Raw genomic sequence first — 18,330 nt, 5'->3', positions numbered from 1 at the left:
CCCTTTTTATTTTCAGGAAGAGAAGTATTTGCCTTTTTGAAGGCTTCTTTGACTGTGCTAGTTAGTTAGACTTAATACCTCCTTTTGTATTATATCTTATTTGAGTCTCTTTTAATGCAATAATAAACTTATATATTGTCTGTCATTTTCTTTGTGATCTTTTTTCACTGAGATATTTTCAGCACATAATATATACTCACAAAATATTGATGAATGGAAAGGAAATAGAGCACTGTATATTCCTCATTTTGGGTAGGCCCCTTGAAATAGAAAGTTGGAAATAATCTCTATATTGCCAGTCATTAGCTGGAGCTTTCTTTCTGCACAAGAAACCGAGACTGTACATTCACCTAAGTGTAGATATCATGACTACTCTGAGAAATCATCATTCTTCCTCTACAAGAGGGAAACCACTGGTAGATCTGCTAGGCTAGACTCTGCATACTCCCTTAAATATGGAGATTTGCAGCTCACTCTTTCAATCATCAAATCTTCAAAAACGTAATTTCTGTTAGCTGCAGATAAGGGTGATCATGTTTTCCTTTCCCTTTCCTGCTGACCCACAATATTGAAGCATCAGCATGCTCTATGACAAATTCTGAGTGGTTGAAAACATTTGACAGTAATAAGTTTCAAAGAAAAATCTAAATCTAAATTTTGACAGCAAAATATAGCTTTTGGTTTCCTACGTAGTTACCCGTACCTGGAACATTATTCTGGCTTCTCTTCTTTTGGGACCAGTGCATTTTCATACTGAAAAACAATACTAAAAGTGTAGCTTAAGCATAATGTGTCACTGAGTTATTAAGTAGAGTGAACTAAGTAGAGTTTATTTAGTTTCAAATTACTAATAAACTAACTTGAGCAAAAATATTTATTATGAGGATAGTATATTTCTTAGAGAATCAAGAATAAGAAAGTAGCTGAATTCTCAAGAAAAATCTTGAACTTGGGACTTGAACACCATGAAGACTCAGTATGTGTGCATTTTTATGTGTGTGTGTGTGTGTGTGTGTGTGTGTGTGTGTGTTTGTCTCAATTCAGCTTCTGTTTGTGGGCTTCATTTTCCTGTTTCACTATATACTGGCTTTCTCTCCATAGTGAAAAAATGGCCACCAACCACTCCATAGTTTTGCATCTTGCAACTCAAGCCATCAGAGGCCAACTGGCATGACATCTCCATTGGTACAAAGTTAAAATATCATGAGTATTGAAATATTGGCCTAGCTTAGGTCTGCCCCTGCACCAGTCAAGCATAGTCAGGGAGATTGGTCATATAGGAATATGAGAGACCCTGTGGGAATTGTCTAGGGGGCAGAAAGGACAGTTTCAAGTAGATGAGGTGATGGAAGCTTTTGCAGGAGAAATGAAGGAATTTCTGGGCAGAAAATCAATCCACTGTGTGTCATCTATATAGTCAAGTGTGTTTTGCTACAAAAGTTGTTACATAGTGATCCATTGTATATGACCAATATTGGTAACTTCTTTGATTTGAACTGCCAAGAAATGCATGATTCATTGGGAGCAATTTGCATCATATTAACATATATATGTTTTTCATTATTCTGAATAAAACTCACTCCCAATGTGACTTTTGTTTCCCTGTTATATATTCCATTATACTAGGCATATATTTTAAAATTTATGTTTTGATTATATGTAATTTACTAACAAAATATTTCCATAATTTAACAGAGGTTAATTGCTTTCTCACTATGTCTTCAGTATAATAGCAGTGAATGGATGCCTGGAGAACCCATCTATACACAGACTGTTTTCCGCAATAGCAGAGCTGTTGATTGTCAGCTGCCCACTGATGTTCAGCAGTTTGATACCATGGATCTGGTGGGTGGGAAACCAACTGGGAAGTGGCAGTTGAAGGTAAAAAATAAAAAGACATCTTCATATTTATAAACAAAGTAAATACTTAACATTTCATAATGAATTTAGAACATTTAGAACAAATCCTCTTATTATAGAACTATTATGTTACAGGTATCTAATGATGGTTATAAATTCAGTAATCCCAAAATAATGGTCATATATGATGGTGCTTGCCAAGTTTGTGGTCTCTATAAAAATGACTCATGTACTATAAAGGTATGTATTTTTTTCATGTATTTTCACATTTACATCATAGGTATTTTCATTTCCTATGCTGTTGGCACATTAATTGTAGTTTTTTCACTTTTATACCAGAAAAACTAATAGAGAAAAGCCTTCCTCAAGTTTATATAAGGTAACTGAAATTGTTACTCTGCCTGCAACGAAGAGGTTCCTACCTTTAACATTTTGAAATGGCAGATTACTTCTAAAAAATTGTAAGAGGAAGTCGAGACTAAATTATTTACTACTTCACTCCTACCTACATTGTTTTTTCAGTAGTAATAATGACTTTCCAATAAGAGATCTTATGTTACCTACTCTTCTTTGCATCAAATGACATACATTTGGTTAAAATTTGTAAAATGTATAAAGTTAGTATTTTTATGGGGAGTATTTCCTGGCAACTAATTTTATTGGAGCATGTAAATACCTGCCACTTGAGGGATTACAGAACAGCAGTGCAGCCTGAGCTGAGGTGAAGTCACGACTTCTTCTTAATCTATATCCAGCCTTCTGTATTTATCAGAAGGGCTGTCTCACATGTGAACTGCTGACTTAAGAGACACTTGACTCCTCAAAGCTGAGGTGCATACAAATAATATTTATGTACATGAAAATTTTAAAGTATTATTTTTTCTAAGTTTAAAATTTATTTTCTTGAGATTAGTCATCAGATCAAATCTCTGGTTTTGAGAAACTGTTTGATTTTTATTTTTCCCAAATATTTCATTTCCATATATTCATAAGTACTTTAAAAATATTATTATTCAAGATTGTTTTCTCCTCCTGGAGCTATTTTGCTCTAACTTTTGTGCAATTTTCCAAGTGATATTAAAGGAGATTTTGTAAAATGAGCTAAGTTTATATCTCCTGAATAAAATTCAATTCTCTCCCTAAGAATACTTTCTACATTTAATGTTCTTTCTGTGCTTATCAGCATCTCTTTCAAATGTTTGGTGTAATGATATCCATTATCAAGTGTGGATATAATTATGCCAAGGATCTGGTCTAGTTGGCTGTGTTCACAGAACATAGTGGGCTGCTAGGGAAATGGAAAATAGCTATAACCTAATGTGATTTTATAAATTGTGGAGGAAAAAAAAGAAGTTGGTTTTATTTCTTTATGAATAAAGCACTCCTAGGATGAGTTTAGCAGTGAAAAATACCAAAAGAGAGATTTTCTGCCATGTTATTTATAAATTCTAAGCTATAACTTTGTAAAGATAAAACTTATGTGTACTTTTATTACCTCCAAATTGATCAGTTTTATAGACATTTACGTATTCAGGTAATTTGTTTCCTCATATGCACTTACGGTAAGTATCAAAATAGATGTATGTGCTTTCGTTGGAATCATCAATACATATACTGCCATCCTTCTATGTAATTTTTTTTCTACACGCTGTACTTTGATGTTTTCTTTTTTAAAAATTTTCCATTAGGAAAATGTTTGCATTATTGATGGACTCTGCTATGTTGAAGGAGACAAAAATCGAACCAGCCCTTGTTTGATTTGTAGACCCAAAATTTCAAGATTTACTTGGTCATTTTTAGAAAGTAAGTTACTCTTTATTAATCCAAATATTTCCTATACAAGATATTTTAAAAGTGGTTTTCAGCCAGAAGTTACGTAAATGTGTTTAAGATGAACGACCTCTGTGTTTAATTTAACATCTCTCCTAACTGCAAAATTTACTTTGAGGGTATAGGATATTTATTTTAACATTTGATTAGGAAAGCCTTTGTGATTTATTAATGGAAGAAATGGGAATTATTAACTCAGCTACACACAATTTCCTATGCTTAGCCTTACCTCTGTTCAGTTTTCTGAAGTTATTAACCATTTAAGCTCAAAGGCCATGGATTCAGCACTTGTTAAACAAGGTATCTGGACTCAGTAATCTATAAAGTGCCTTCCAGTACTACTGTTGTGTGATGTCATGAGTATAATATTGGGTACAGATAATTTTGAGATACTTTGTTTCAAACAATACCCCAAATTATAGTCATGTACCATATAACCTCCTCACTTTCATAAATAGAGCTATGTTGGTTCCATATAGGTGTCCAAATTCTCTTCCCTCACAGGGAGATGAGACATTATTAGAGACAATAGGACACAATTATTCCCTGGCCCCATGTAATTTTATTTAAGGAAGTCATACAGCTTTATATTTATACAATGCTGTGTAATATCATTGTAATTGTATGTGCATATTTCATTACTGTGTTTTATTACATTTGCCAGATGATTCACTGCTTAGGTTTAAGACTCATGGAATGCTGTGGGAAGACAATGGAAATTTGAGGAAAAATATAGTGCAAGAGATGAAAATACAATACAACTTCTGAATTGGTGCCTCTGTTTTGTCAATGGCTATAGTTTGACTGATTGATTCATTATAGTCTCATAGTGTTCAAAGTCATAAAGGGTCATAAAAATGTCATGTCTTTTAAATCTCTCATATTGAGGATGAGGAAATTAAGATCAATAAGTTAGGCTGGTTGTGTAAGGATATGCAGGGGCAGAACAGGAGTCAGAGCTACAATCTCCGGGCATTAGTAGTTTGTGGATGCAAGCAGAATTTTTGTGCTCAGTACAATGTAATGGGGCTATTTGTTCCAACTGTTAAGCCAGTGGGCTGGAAAGGTAGACATTTTTTAATATAAGACAATATAAAAAGAGATTTTCAGTTGTTTCATGAGTGTAAAGGGAACTCTGACTGTCCTCTAAAATAGCCCCCCCCCCTTTTTTTTTTTTTTTTTGAGACAGAATCTCATTCTGTCTCCCAGGCTGGAGCGCAGTGGCACGATCTCAGCTCACTGCAAGCTCCACCTCCCGGGTTCAAGCAATTCTCCTGCTTCAGCCTCCCGAGTAGCTGGAATTACAGGTACCCACCACCATGCCTGCTAATTTTTATTTTTAGTAGAGACAGGGTTTCACCATGTTGGCCAGGCTGGTCTGGAACTCCTGACCTCAAGTGATCCTCCCGCCTTGGCTTCCCAAAGTACTGGGATTACAGGTGTGAGCCACCATGCCCATCCTGAAATAGCCTCTTTTTTAGTGTGTGCACTCAGCCACTGGAAGAACCTCTGAGGATCAGAAGATGAATATGACTAATGGCTTCCATGTATTATAGCTGGGGAGGCAAGTACAGCGAGAAACGTTCAAAGGAGCCAAAGAAATGGAGCAGTCATGGGCAGTGAGGGAGGAATAGAGAAAGGGAGTACAGGCAGAAAGTGAGGCTTAAAGAAACAGAGTGCAAAGGATCCACAGCCAGAGAGAGAGAGAGTAGTGAGGCAGTCAACACCAAGAAGTAAGACAGAAGAGGTGCAGCATCCAGTGTGGCCAGTGCATGGGTGTTTATATATTCTGTGCTGTATCCAAAGTGCTTTCATACTTTCATAATAATGCCTGAGGTCTTGCACCTGTCAGTTACTTTCACGTGTCTGAGAATGGAATTGAACTTACTCAGAATGTTAAAAAAAAAAAAAAATAAAAGCAGCTAATAGACCTTTTAGCAGAGTTCAGTCTTTATCAAAATGCGTATCTCTGTGGGAGCTCTCAGAAGTACACTTCATTCCTTTTTCTACACGGGTATAAAGTTAAGTGTTTTCTCTATTACAGACAACCAGCCCCCAGTGATTCAAGCATTGCAAGACAAATTACAGACATTTTATGGTGAAAACTTTGAGTATCAGTTCGTGGCCTTCGATCCAGAAGGTTCTGACATCCATTTTACGCTGGACTCTGGTCCTGAAGGGGCAAGTGTTTCCTCTGCAGGGCTTTTTATGTGGAAAACAGATTTACTAACTACCCAACAATTTACTCTACGCCTTAATGATGACTGCGATGCTGAAACTAGAGTCACGATTGAGGTAATCTTTATAATTACTTAAGTGCCACTGGATTCTTTCGCAATTTTAACAACTTTATTTGAATTTAAAATACAAGCCATATTGCTAGTTGTAAAGAGCAACAAAGTTATTAAACACTGTATGGAAAATTAAACTGCCAAAACTTTGACTATTCTTTGTAAGAATTTAAAACCTTAGAGAGTCTCAAGCCTAGAAGCACAGATCTAAATGAATAATTTCTATACTGTTTTATTTGGCACTTCACTATGACAAGAATAAAGAACTCCTTCAGCTCCACCTTCATGAAAGATGTGTGATTAATCTAAGATTGATAATTATACCCTCTTCCATCAGGTGAAAGGACCTGAGATGTTGAATAAGAAATCAAGATTATAAATACAACTTGAGATAAATAATTGACAACTATAATTCCTTTCTTTATTGACTTTTCTTTTGCTTATGTCAGTCATGAGCACTTAATACTTACAAACCCTTTATATGTCCTTTGTTCATTTGAAACTTGGAACACGCTTTTACACCGAAGTAATATTGTGAAGAGCAGCTGCGTTCTATGCCATATTAACCCAGTAATTCGGGAGATCATTTGCTCTCTAGATTTGTGAATAACCCAGGTGATTAACTGCTTTCCACTTTAATGATTTTTTAAGTTGTTCTACTTGCATGACAGAAATTGATCATCTTGTAACTTTTTTTTTTAGAAAAGTTATCCTTAGTATTATATTGTGGTTATGCACCTGGGAGTGGGCGTAATTGCCTTATTAAACTATTTTTAATACAATTTTATATTACATTTGTGTGTGTGTGTATATATATCAAATGTAAGTGATTTGGTCATACTTGTACATAAACACACATGACTGTCATGATTTCTGGGGCATAAACTGAAGATAATTTTATTGAAAAATAAGACATTTCCTTTTTTTTTGTTTTGTAGGTGACTGTGAAGTCTTGTGATTGCTTGAATGGTGGATCATGTGTGTCTGATAGGAACTTTTCTCCAGGGAATGGAGTGTACCTGTGTGTCTGCTTGCCTGGCTTCCATGGCAGCCTTTGTGAAGTGGACATTAGTGGGTGCCAATCCAACCCTTGTGGTCTTGGCAGCTGTATTAGTGGTTTTCACAGTTATTCCTGTGATTGTCCACCTGAGCTCAAAGGTAAGATTTTGCTCCTCATAACAAATTAGAAAGAAAAGCTCCTTGAAACACATATCTACAGATTACTTAAGCAAATGTGTGGTCCTAAAGATTTTAGTACACATCTTTACAATTTTAATAAAAGTTATTACAAACATAATTACTATCCATATCCCTTGTTTTTGTAAATTGTAAGTTCCATGCACTATTACAATTTTGTCAATTTTTATAACTGTTATAGCAATGTAGGAACCTGTTTTGCAGGTTCCTAAACATTCCTACCTGTATTTGATAGGGAGAAGTGTATTAAAATGTATTACTATTAAGATATAATATGGAAAAATAAAGGAATTATGCCAGAGAAAATACAAAAGTTATCACTTAAGAGAGGTTTTACTGATAATTCATTGACTTAGAAATATCATGGTAAGAAGTTGAAATCAAATGAAATGTTAGCATATTTACTAACTCATTAATTGCCCTAAAATGTGTGATTACGGAAATAAATATATGACTGCCAACCTTTAATTTCCCGCAGCTTTTTAAAAACTCATATGAATATTTTCTTTACATTTAATAGATGTAAATATTAAATAAGTAAATATATAGTTAATGAGCTGATATTTTTCTTGAAGACACCCATTTTAACAATACAATAGAACTGAGCAGAATATTTATGTGTCTTCTAATTTTCTTCAGCACTTTTTTTTTTTTTGAGACGGAGTCTTGCTCTGTCGCTCATGCTGGAGTGCAGTGGCGCCATCTCAGCTCACTGCAAGCTCTGCCTCCTGGGTTCACGCCATTCTCTTGCCTCAGCCTCCCGAGTGGCTGGGACTACAGGCGCCCGCCACCAGCCCGGCTAATTTTTTTGTATTTTTAGTAGAGATGGGGTTTCACCATGTTGGCCAGCATGGTCTCAATCTCCTGACCTCGTGATCCGCCCATCTCAGCCTCCCAAAGTACTGGGATTACAGGTGTGAGCCACCGCGCCCGACCTCTTCAGCATTTTAAAACAAAAATTTTATCATTGGGAACTATGAATATAGATCTCTTTTCTACTCCACTGTAGACTCTATTTGAAAGAATTCAAATGTTGATTGCCTCATAAATTTTAGTATAATAAAGGCTACCATCCATGTATGACTGAATTTACTCGTTCAGATGAGTTGTTAAGCATTTCAAAGAGCACCACATCAACTCAAAAACGTTGATTAAGGACGGACTGACTTTCCTAACACAAACAACTTTCATGAATTTTTATAACTAGACTAAACAATTTGTCCTTAAGCTAAACAGACAACCATCCTAAATAACTTTTAAAAATTACTGACTTTTTAAACAAAGTTCAAATTACTGCTGTAATATGAAGCTTTTTGCCTTAACTATTAATGGAAGTCTTAACTCATCTTATTTACAAAAAAAAATCGTATGTACTTGAAAGGTCTGGTTTAATATTAAATTGAATGTAATTAGTGACTTTATATTTGATTATACAGTAAGTTTTAAAAACAGCATACTTCTGTCCTCATAATGCATAGCAGCTCTTTTGGGGTTAGAAGGACAGACATAAAAAGTAGAAGTTATATAATAAGACAATTGGACATACGATGTTTTTCAAATTAAATAATCTGAGCTCTTGATCTATATTTTATACAGGCAAAAATTGCCAGGAAGATGTTGATGAGTGTGACTCCAAGCCTTGCTTTGAGGGAGTAGAATGCCTGAATACCTTTGGTTCCTATCATTGTGGTTCATGTCCAAAAGGATTTTATGGGGATGGAAAAATATGCCATGGTAAAAGTTCCTATTTTCTGCTATGAGATTTTTTTTGCTGCAGTTAATTATTTTTTAATAGCATAGTTTCTGTTTTTGACTCATGTATTTATTTAGTGTAAATGCATTAAGTGTCATGCATTGAACTAGATACAAAGGATGCAAAAATATGTAAGACATGTTCTCTGACTTAATAGGTAGAATGTAACAGCAGGGAATGTGACTAGTAATTACAGAGTATAATAAAGTGTTGTGTGTCTTTTGATAGAAATCACAAAAGGGCTAGTAGGAATACTACACAGGGAATCTTATCTACCTGGAGAAATAATGAAAAATTTTAAAAAAAGGAAGTGACTAGACTATACTAGACACATGAGAACTGAATCTGATAGATCAAGAGAGAGAAAGGCATTCCAGGCAAAACCAACAGCAGGAGCAAAGGGACAGAAGCAGGCAACATCACAGCACTCCTCGGGCAGCCACTGTGAATAGTTCAGTGTGCCTAGAATATAGGGAGAAAGGGGAGCTGCTACAAGAGTTGGAGCTAGAGAGGTAAGCAGTAGCAAGACCACATAAAAACCATGGAGACTCTTAAAATTTTGAGGTGGGAGAGAAAGACAATACAGTTTACACGTGAGATAGTTTAAGGAGTAGTGTGTAGGATGGACCACTTGTGGGTAAGGAACTGTGTAAATCTGAAGGTGGGAAGAAGAGTTAAGAAAATACTTCAAATATATAGGAAAAAAGATGAAGATATATTAACCTAAGATGAAGATGAGGTAATGATGAAAGGGATACTAAAGAAGCAAGTTGATTGTACTTGGCCAGTGATTGGTTTTAGCATGAGAGAGAAAGAGATCCATTAAGTTTTAAGTGTTTGATTTTAGTGAATGGGTGTGTAGAATTTGCATTTGCATTGCTATGGATAGAACTGCGTCCCCCTAAAATTTATATGTTGAAGCCCTAACTCCCAGTATGGCTATATTTGGAGAAAGGAAGTAATTAAGGTTAAATGAGGTTATAAGGGTGGAGCCCTGATCCCACAGAATTAGTATCCTTATATGAAGAGACACCAGAGAGCTTGTGATTTATGGACAGAGCAAGAAAGTGGCCGTCTTCAAGCCAGGAAGAGAGCCCTCACCAAAAACTCAATCAGCTAGTTTGATCACTTTGGTCTTGGATCATTGAGCCTCCAGAATGGCAAGATAATTTCTGTTGTTTAAGCCTCCCAGTCTGTGGTATTCTGTTATGGCAGCTCAAGCTGACTAAGACACACAAGCAACGTAATGGAAGAACAAGTTTTTTTGGAGGGGAATTATAATGAATTCAGTTTGGATGCACAGAAACTAGGGTTACTATGGAATATCCATGGAAGCTCAGAAAGGAGGATTAAGTTGAAAATATAAATCTTAGAATCATCAGCTATGTCATAGAATTGTCCAGGAAAACCCTTAGATTCAGAGGAAAATGGACAAAAAAAATTGGTGGGCATCAACATTTTAAAAGATTAAAAGAGAAAAAACTAAGTTATAGAAGACAGTGTTGAAGATCCATACCTTTGGTTTAATTAAGTGAATGGGACCCTTTTTGGTGACAATTACGTACTAAGGAAGCAGCAGCATCTTGTGCTTCAAATTGGGCTGAGCCTGCCCAGCCCCACAGATATGAGCAACACAGTATAGGATGGTAAGGGGAATTCTCTACTACTGCTTCTCACATTTACTCCTGAATATCCCATCCCTAATATTCACACCTTCCATTGTAATAAGTGGTCTAGCAGTTTTCTTTCCCAAACAGACCCATTTCTTCAATAAAAACTTCATTCAGTGGCATTTAAGAGAAAAACAAGTTGAACCAAATCCCCTTACACATGAGTGACTAAATATGTTTCTTAACATTGTCAGAGTCATTTGTGTATTGTAGGAAGGGGCTTATTAATACAAAAGGACTTGTGGTTGTTGGTGGTGTTTTCTTAGTTTTATGCTAGGTACCAGAGTCAATGGATATCAACATGAATAAAGCACAGTTATTCTTGAGGTTATTGCTAACTAGTGGGGCACATAAGAATCAATAGCATGAAGGACAAAGTTCTGTGGGAGAACCCAAATGGGCAAAATTGATCGGGTGGGTGAATTCAACTGAAGGAAGGTACGTTAGCTTGGGCTGCTATAACAGACTGAGGGGCATAAACAACAGAAATTTATTTTCTCACAGTTCTGAATGCTGAAAGTTCAAGATTAAGGTGCGAGTAGGGTTGGTTTGTGGTGAGATATCTCTGGTTTGCAGACTGGCTATGTTCTCACCAGGTCTTCCCTGCATGTGTGGTATCTCTTCCTGTTTTCGTAAGGACACCAGTCCTGTTGGATTAGGGTGCCACTCTTATGATCTCATTTTATCTTATTTACCCCCTTAAAGACCCTGTCTCCAAACATGTTCACATGTAGGAGTAGGGATTTAACATATGAATTTTAGGGGAACACAATTCAGTCCATACCAGAAAAGTGTGCAGAAGAGATGACATTTAAGTGAGTTATTTAGTCTAATTTGCAGAGTTTAATCCAAGTGGCGTTTGTATTGTATATTCTTATTTGTGGTGCTTTGGTTGTCTAATAGTTTAAGTCTAATCTGTTTTCCTTGTTCTCATTTACAGTTGAAACACAGTTTGTAAATAAATTTACTACACAAACTGTGGTTCTCACAAGATCTGATAAAAGTGTAAATAAAGAAGAGGATGATAAAAATGCCCCAGGGAGAAAGAGGCATGTTAAGCCAACAAGTGGAAATGCCTTCAGTAAGTAATGGTCTTAGTTAAAATCTAATGACAAGTAATTCCTCTTACTTGTTTTCTAGAAGACCAACATATTTATTCCTCAGGTATTTTTATTTTTAGAAAGATCACCTAAAGGTTAAATGATGCGGTTTAAAATTTATCCTTTCTCTTGCTAATCTATTGAATCATCTGGCTTATATTTTAGAAAAAATGCATTTATGTCCTCTAATGAACAAAGCATCATTTAAAGTGATTTCGGAGAAGCTTATGGTTGGAAGTGACTATTTCAAACTTATATTTTATAAATCCCTGGAAACTGATCATCCAGTATCTGCTCAAACCCTAAATGTGATAAGAAGTTCACTATTTCACAAGGCCTTTCCTGTGTCATAGTGCTTTCTTAATAGCCCTCATTTGGTTTAATCATTCTGTGATTGTCTTCATAAAGTTCTTGTACATTTCACATTGGCTTTCTTTATGCCTTTGCATTCTGTAACATCAACTGTTATTGTGAATGGGATATCTCTCAAGATGTTTTTGATTCCTGGAACATAGGAAATGTGTCTTGATTTTCTTATTATTCCAGTGTTGTCACTTTACTGAATACTCTGATATACACTACGGTTTATAGTGGATTCTCTTTCTTGATTTTATAGGCAGACAATAATTGTTTTTTGCAAATAGGGGGTTTTGTCTGCTATTCTTATTTACTTTCTTGTCTTAATAGTGAGATTTAATTTATGCTTATAATGTGCCAGCGCTAGGTAGACATTTTTTGTATCTTACCTCATTCAATCCTCATAATAGCTATTTACAATAACTGTTATTACTTCTATTTTACAGATGATTAAACAGAAACATAGAAGGCTTAAGTAATGTGTTCAGATTATGGAGTTTTAAATTACAGGAGGGAGAGTTGAGCCTGAGCAATCTAACTGAAGAGACCAGGGTCTCAAACTTACGCTCTCATTGTAGTGTAGTGTACCTCTAGTACAAAGCCTGTAGTGAAGGGAGAGCTTTGTGAATGGTATGGGAATTCTTCTCATGTTTCACTATGATATCACTGCAGTTTCTGCTAGATACCATTTATCCAACTGATGAATTTTCCTTTTATTAGTTGCTTTTTCAGAATTCCTAGTTTTAAATTGGGAGTGGGTTTTAAATGTTATCAAACGCTTTTTCAGCATCATTTATTACTTGCTATAATTGTGGTTAACAAAGTTTCCTTAGACTAATTTTCTCACAATATTTAAAATCAGTAATTAATGCATATTATATTTCAACATTATTTTATATTTTCCATATTATGTGTTTATGCAATTATATAATTATATTAATAGGTACAAGTCTAATCCTGATATATTTTTCCATAAATGCACTGCTACCTTTGATTTGCTAGTATTTCATTTAAATTTTTATATGTCACAAATATATTGACTATATGATTATGCCACTTTAATAAAGCATTTATATTACTTTTCATCTCTTTTTGTGCATTGCAGCAGTTTTGAAAATACCCTTTCCTTAATTATTTGGTAAAATTTTTCATTAGATTGTCTGTCCTAGCATTATTTTGGGGAGTAATTTTAGATTGTTTTTCTATTTCCATCAATGTTTGTGCCTCCTCTTGAGTCAATTTCATCATTTTTATTTTGCCATAAAATCATTTGTCACATTTAGATTTCAAATTCTTGTATACAATTACATGTAGTATTCTTGTATAATTTAAAATTGTCTTCTTATGTATAGCTATTTTACTTTTCTCATCTCCAAAGTTGTTTAGTTGTATCTTTCCACTGTTATGGTTTTTGATTTTTCCTAGATAGAAGTTGCCAAAGATTATCTATTTATTTGGGTTTCTTTTTTCAAATAATCATTTAGATTTGTTTTTGTGCTAATTGCTATCCTTTTGCTTGCCTTTTTATTGATTTGTAGGAGTACTTTATATATTCTGACCACCTCATATATTCTGATCCTATACATAATAGGTACTTAAATTATTGTGTTTATCTCTGTGGTTTGCCTTTATCTGTGTTGTCTTTTTATATGAAAGCGTTAAGATTTTATGTAATCAAATAAATATATTTTAAAATCTTTTATTTATAGCTTCTGTTTAAGAATCTCTCAAAGTTTAAATTATAAATATGAACTCATAGTCTCTTTTAGAACATTTATTATTTTATATTTTACATTTAGTTTTCAATTCATTTGAAATTTGTTATTTTATTACATGAAGAAGAGGTCCAATACTTTTTTTCTTCCAGATGAATGGCAATTATGTAGTATCATTTATAACATAAGCCACATTGAATTTAAATATCATATATTTTATTTTATTTATTTATTATTATTATTATTATTATACTTTAAGTTTTAGGGTACATGTGCACAATGTGCAGGTTAGTTATATATGTATACATGTGCCATGCTGGTGTGCTGCACCCACTAACTCGTCGTCTAGCATTAGGTATATCTCCCAATGCTATCCCTCCCCCCTCCCCCCACCCCAGCACAGTCCCCAGAGTGTGATATTCCCCTTCCTGTGTCCATGTGATCTCATTGTTCAATTCCCACCTATGAGTGAGAATATGCGGTGTTTGGTTTTTTGTTCTTGCGATAGTTTACTGAGAATGATGATTTCCAATTTCATCCATGTCCCTACAAAGGACAGGAACTCATCATTTTTTATGGCTGCATAGTATTCCATGGTGTATATATGCCACATTTTCTTAATCCAGTCTATCGTTGTTGGACATTTGGGTTGGTTCCAAGTCTTTGCTATTGTGAATAATGCCGCAATAAACATACATGTGCATGTGTCTTTATAGCAGCATGATTTATAGTCCTTTGGGTATATACCCAGTAATGGGATGGCTGGGTCAAATGGTATTTCTAGTTCTAGATCCCTGAGGAATCGCCACACTGACTTCCACAATGGTTGAACTAGTTTACAGTCCCACCAACAGTATAAAAGTGTTCCTATTTCTCCACATCCTCTCCAGCACGTGTTGTTTCCTGACTTTTTAATGCTCGCCATTCTAACTGGTGTGAGATGGTATCTCACTGTGGTTTTGATTTGCATTTCTCTGATGGCCAGTGATGGTGAGCATTTTTTCATGTGTTTTTTGGCTGCATGAATGTCTTCTTTTGAGAAGTGTCTGTTCATGTCCTTCACACACTTTTTGATGGGGTTGTTTGTTTTTTTCTTGTAAATTTGTTTGAGTTCATTGTAGATTCTGGATATTAGCCCTTTGTCAGATGAATAGGTTGCAAAAATTTTCTCCCATTTTGTAGGTTGCCTGTTCACTCTGATGGTAGTTTCTTTTGCTGTGCAGAAGCTCTTTAGTTTAATTAGATCCCATTTGTCAATTTTGGCTTTTGTTGCCATTGCTTTTGGTGTTTTAGACATGAAGTCCTTGCCCATGCCTGTGTCCTGAATGGTATTGCCTAGGTTTTCTTCTAGGATTTTTATGGTTTTAGGTCTAACGTTTAAGTCTTTAATCCATCGTGAATTGATTTTTGTATAAGGTGTAAGGAAGGGATCCAGTTTTAGCTTTCTACATATGGCTAGCCAGTTTTCCCAGCACCATTTATGAAATAGGGAATCCTTTCCCCATTGCTTGTTTTTGTCAGGTTTGTCAAAGATCAGATAGTTGTAGATACGCGGCGTTATTTCTGAGGGTTCTGTTCTGTTCCATTGATCTATATCTCTGTTTTGGTACCAGTACCATGCTGTTTTGGTTACTGTAGCCTTGTAGTATAGTTTGAAGTCAGGTAGTGTGATGCCTCCAGCTTTGTTCTTTTGGCTTAGGATTGACTTGGCGATGTGAGCTCTTTTTTGGTTCCATATGAATTTTAAAGTAGTTTTTTCCAATTCTGTGAAGAAAGTCGTTGGTAGCTTGATGGGGATGGCATTGAGCCTACAAATTACCTTGGGCAGTATGGCCATTTTCACGATTAAATATCATATATTTTATTTAAAGTCCCTTATGTGTTGAGATATATTTCTGAGCTTTCTGTTATGTTATTATTTTCTAATAGTCTTTTGTATGCCAATAATACATTGTTTTGATTAGTGTGGCTTTATACTACATTTTAGTATCTGTAAGGCCAATATCTTCTCATGATTCTTGTATTTTGTAATTTTTATGATATCTCTGATATATACCTTCATAGGAACATTGAATCATTACATTTCAAAAGAAAAAATATGCTTTACTAACATACATTTGCTAACATATGCTCTTTTCTTACTTTCTTTAATGGTAATTTTTGTAATCTGGAGTTTCAGTTCTTCTCTGCTTCTTTCTCCAATTCTGACAATAAAAACTCTCCTAAGGAGAAGGTTCACTTAAAACAATTTGGTTCTGGAAGGAGTCCCTTCTGTGTACAGAGGCTGAGGGAATGGGACACTGACTTGGCCCAGATCATCTAAAGCAGTTCTTCTGGGGACTGCTAATCCAGGGCACTTTTGCTGTATTTTTTGACACAACTGTGCTTGCCTCACTGCCCTTATTTATGTTTGGGGCTATATTTGGTGCACTCTTGTTTCTATTAGTCTGAACCCATATGCTTTTTATGTTTCACGAAGTCCTCACATTTTTCGAAAATCTTTCATTGCACTTGTTGCCAACTATGTTAAGGATTATTTTTGTTGTTTTTGGTTCATTTTCTTCTATCTTTTTCTGGTTTTGGTTTGATTTACATAAAATCTTAATGCTTTGAGAAGCATTAAGTGTTTTTTATATTTTAAGACCTTTGAGAAGAGCTTTGCATGAAGACAGTGCAAAATCAAATCCTAAATTTGCAATAGAAAGCATAACAAGAAAAACGTATCTAATCACTGCTTAAAATGTGTTCATACTCTAAAACCCGTTAGATTTTTCCATACCAAAGAAGTAAAAAAGTGCAATAAGGAAATGAAGTATTTTGGCAGGTGAAATAAATAATGATCCCCCCAACCCCCGCCAAAAAGATGTGTAAAAATGTTTTAATTTCTAGTTGAGCAATCAAGAAAGATGGGGACATAAAACCTGATTTTATCACATTGGTAAAATTATTAGACCTGTGGTTCTTTGCCTCTCATATAAAATAGCATTTATATAATTTCCTAATTTTTGCTTGTACATTTAGTTCCTGTCTTCTTTATAGGGAAAATTACTTACTCTTCTGTGTTTCTGTAGGTTTCATTTTATATTTATCACTCTTGTAGTAGTTCTCAATGATTGTTTCATAGTGAATGGCTCACATGTCTGTATCCTTGACAATATTCTAAATTGCTCAGGGATAGGCGCTGTGCTTTCCTTTGTTTTGAGGCTCATGTGTATGAGGTGATCAACAGGTGTTTGTTAGCCATTTCAAAATCTTAATGAAATAAATTATTGTACTTTGACTTTTATACTATTTAACATTCTGGGTTATCTTGTGTACCCCAAAAGATTATAAGCTCCTTGAAGGCAGAAACAGTGTCTTGATTTCTTGTTAGTACACAGCTCCTACTACAATGTTAGACATGTGTAGATACTAAATGAAGGAATGAATTACTTAATGTAAAATATTTCAGGTAGAGAAGACTATTTATAAATGCTATTGACTAACGTTTTTTATTTTTTGGTTGTGTAGCTACAAATTTTCAGCCACCATCAACAGAATATTCACTAATTAGTACAAGATTTACTCCTACTCCCGCTACTATCAAAAAGTTATTGAGCACAACTAACAACATCTCCCGCTCATCACTGAAATTAATTACAGCCCAAATGGATAATTCAGTAAAGCCTATTTCCCATCAGATATCAGATATTGAACATGTGGATCGTAGTCTCAGTACAAATCTCAGTCTGGGTGAGTTGGAAGTTTCTGTGAAGAACAGTAGCTCTTTAAACAGGAACCCAAACAACACCCATGGCAAAGCAAAGGATGATATCCAGAACACCATCCAAACCGAGACGGGAGGGTATAATTCTCAAATTAGCAGGTCTTCCCAAGATTACACACAGTATGAAGATGAGTTTGTGTCATCTATTACAAAAGCAATTGCTATTTTGCCAGAAAAGTTTGGATCAACCAAAATATCACCTTGTGCTGGCTCGCCTTGTTTTCTTGGTGTTTCCTGTGTGCCAAGCTCAGATGGTCACTTCAAATGTGGATGCTGCCCCTTTGGGTATTATGGAGATGGTATCAATTGCAGAGGTAGTATGAAACTCTTCAGAAGATACAAAGAAAATTATCTAATTCAAGTTTAAGTTATTAAAAGGATATGGTTTTCTATATACTAATTTCTATTTATTCTGCTTAGTTCACTTATTTCCATTTATTTTATTTATTGATCATTTATACTGTATTCTGATTACATTTTGCAAGAACAAAAGTGGGTCTGCTGAGTTATTTATTAAAATCATGTTAATATTATAGAGTATTACAACTATATAATATATATTACAAATATATTTGAGTACTTTCTGTGTTCCAGGGTCTGTGTAAACATTTTGTATCAACTGTGTCATATAATCCACATGAACCCCACAAATTGGGTATTATTTTTCCCATTATACAGATGAGAAAACAGAGCTTTGGAGTGCCCACTGAATTTCCCAGCATTAATCAGCTAAACAGATAAAAGATGTCAATATAGATCTGATTAACATTGTGGTCTGTATTCTTTTCAGC

At 34.8% G+C, this 18,330-nt stretch overlaps 1 protein-coding gene across 3 annotated transcripts in view; it reads left to right on the top strand.

Annotated features, from left to right (window-relative positions):
- VWDE (von Willebrand factor D and EGF domains) overlaps nt 1–18,330 on the top strand; it is an 82,345-nt gene that overhangs the window by 49,978 nt on the left and 14,037 nt on the right. For all 3 annotated transcript variants that reach the window (XM_034963721.3, XM_024929704.4, XM_055115715.2), the window contains exons 14-20: nt 1,726–1,881; nt 1,996–2,100; nt 3,549–3,663; nt 5,735–5,985; nt 6,920–7,139; nt 8,775–8,912; nt 11,542–11,682. In XM_034963721.3, coding sequence (XP_034819612.2) covers nt 1,726–1,881; nt 1,996–2,100; nt 3,549–3,663; nt 5,735–5,985; nt 6,920–7,139; nt 8,775–8,912; nt 11,542–11,682 — 1,126 coding nt within the window. The remainder of the gene's footprint in view (nt 1–1,725; nt 1,882–1,995; nt 2,101–3,548; nt 3,664–5,734; nt 5,986–6,919; nt 7,140–8,774; nt 8,913–11,541; nt 11,683–18,330) is intronic.

This window comes from Pan paniscus, chromosome 6, assembly GCF_029289425.2.
Source record: "Pan paniscus chromosome 6, NHGRI_mPanPan1-v2.0_pri, whole genome shotgun sequence".
Lineage (NCBI taxonomy): Eukaryota > Metazoa > Chordata > Mammalia > Primates > Hominidae > Pan > Pan paniscus.
The sequence above is the reverse complement of the archived record's forward strand: the minus strand, read 5'-3'. Positions and strand labels throughout refer to the sequence as shown.